Raw genomic sequence first — 2,410 nt, forward strand, 5'->3', positions numbered from 1 at the left:
ACATATACATACATACATATACATGTATATATGCATATGTGTATATATATATATGTGCATGTGTATGTATATATATGTGTGTATGTATATATCACCGTCTTCCTCATTTCATTCCAAATGTTTCCTCGCTCTCCCTCCACCATTCTCCACATCCAACCCATTCTCATCAACACAGTTGTCTCTCTCTCCTACACTACAACTCATCCCACTGACTCTCAGCTCATTTGTACCAGTCATATGTTGGGCTCAAAGCTTAAACCATGCAGGGGCTAAGTTCATGCCGTAAAATGAATGGTGAAACCCATGAATGGCCTCGAAACCTGACCTAATCCTTGGGACCATGTTCCCAACTGTGAGAAGAGGGGGGGGGGATAACTGTGGCAATTTCAGCACTTCTACATATAAACAAAGCCATGATTGTCGGTCGCCCCTGGGTGTTGGGGCTGCAAAACACTCAACACGCTTTATTTCCAATCACTGAACAAGGGAAACGAGCAAGAATGTGTAGAACTTCGTGTCTATGCACGAAAGAGTCCACAGTCAATCTGTGCCAAACGGCCTCTCTCTGAGTTCGTACCTTAGCTCTGTTACCATAGCAACAGTCTTCATACTTTTGGATTAGACCTTGTATGTGTGAGTGTATCGAGTGAGAGACCTGGATGTTATAGATAGGTGTCACACTTTCCAGGCTCCATCACCGTAGCGGTGGTGGTGGTGGTTGGATGCTGTAAATCCCAAAGGATTTCCAAGAGATTCAAAGACAATGACTTACCTCTTGCTGTCCGTCTGTTTCTGATCAAAGGCATCAAAGAAGAGGTATTTCGACAATTGATGACAACCTTTGTTATATAAACTGTCAATACCTTGAATGGAGACAAAGAGAGAGAGAGAGAGAGGGAGAGAGAGAGAAGGAAAGATTGAATCAGATAAATACCAAATATTTATAAAGAACTACAACAGCTGAAGTCTGGGAGTTTCATTAGTAATTACATCAGGACATAATTAATTGGTACATTATTTACATTTGACTGATATTTGTCCTCATCTTGTTTGTTGTTAACACAATGCTTCGGCTGATACACCCTCCAGCCTTCATCAGGTGTCTTGGGGAAATTTTGAACCTGGGTTCTCATTCCTAAGGTATTTTTCGATGTAATTATTATTATTATTATTATTATTATTATTATTCAGGTCATTGCCTGGAATCGAACTCGGAATCTTGGGGTTAGTAGCCCGTGTTCTTAACCACTACGCCATATGCCCATGACCTGAATAATAATAATAATAATAATAATAATAATAATAATAATAATAATAATAATAATAATAATAATAATAATAATAATAATAACATCGAAAAACATCTTAGGAATGAGAACCCAGGTTCGAAATTTCCCCAAGACACCTGATGAAGGCTGGAGGGTATATCAGCTGAAACACTGTGTTAACAATAAACAAGATGAGGACAAATATCCGTCAAATGTAAATAGTGTAAATAATTCCTCGTCTCTTAAATATTGGAGTGAACGATACCTGTTGTGATACTCACCTGTAATACATAAGACAGCATCTAATTCATCACCAAGGAGTTGTTGGACTTGTCTAAGACGACTGCAACTGGAAGATGAAGATGGATGAGTATATGAGATGTGTGTGTATATGTATATGTTTGTGTGTGTGTGTTTGTCCGCCCACCATCGCTTGATAACCGATGATGGTGTGTTTACGTCTCCATAACTTAGCAGTTCAGCAAAAATAACCGATAGAATAAGTACTAGGCTTACATAGAATAAGTCTTGGGGTTGATTTGCTTGACTAAAGGCGGTGCTCCAGCATGGCCGCAGTCAAATGACTGAAACAAAGAATAAAAGAAGAAAAACAAGCCACTTTGTTAGGGACAGGCTTGAATTCTACAAAGAGGAAATAAAACTAAAAAAAACCCCACCAAAAAATAACAAATATACACAAAAATGCAAACATAATCTTTGGGACAGTGAAGAGAAAATGTGTAGGGGTGTGGAAATCACCTGCCCAGCAGAGGTTTTCAAAGTTTTTGGTGCCACAGTGCCTCCCTCATGGCCACATAATACCCCCAGCGCTCCCACCCCTATTTTTATGTATAAATAAATATTCAATATTTTACTAATTTAGAAATCATTTGATATTTAATCTATAATTCGTATACAATATTATAATAATATTATAAATTCATAGTGTCCCCCAATCCACTGCCTTCCTCAAAACTTAGCAACAACAACAACAAATACACGGAATAAATAAAAGAATAAAAACACAATAATTGAAACAGGATATGCATATATATATCAAATGTATATATATATATATATATATATGTATATATATATATATATATAATTATATGTATATATATATATATATAATTATATGT

The 2,410-nt window shown here is 36.6% G+C and overlaps 1 protein-coding gene across 2 annotated transcripts in view; it reads right to left on the reverse strand.

Annotated features, from left to right (window-relative positions):
• Positions 1-2,410, reverse strand: part of LOC106879090 (dynein axonemal assembly factor 9) — a 13,973-nt gene that overhangs the window by 10,317 nt on the left and 1,246 nt on the right. The window contains exons 2-3 of one of the 2 annotated variants that reach the window (XM_014928525.2): positions 1,550-1,617; positions 773-863 (exon numbers count right to left, since the gene is read on the reverse strand). In XM_014928525.2, coding sequence (XP_014784011.1) covers positions 773-863; positions 1,550-1,617 — 159 coding nt within the window. The remainder of the gene's footprint in view (positions 1-772; positions 864-1,549; positions 1,618-2,410) is intronic. The other variant, XM_014928526.2, reaches the window with a different exon arrangement.

Source organism: Octopus bimaculoides, chromosome 14, assembly GCF_001194135.2.
Source record: "Octopus bimaculoides isolate UCB-OBI-ISO-001 chromosome 14, ASM119413v2, whole genome shotgun sequence".
Lineage (NCBI taxonomy): Eukaryota > Metazoa > Mollusca > Cephalopoda > Octopoda > Octopodidae > Octopus > Octopus bimaculoides.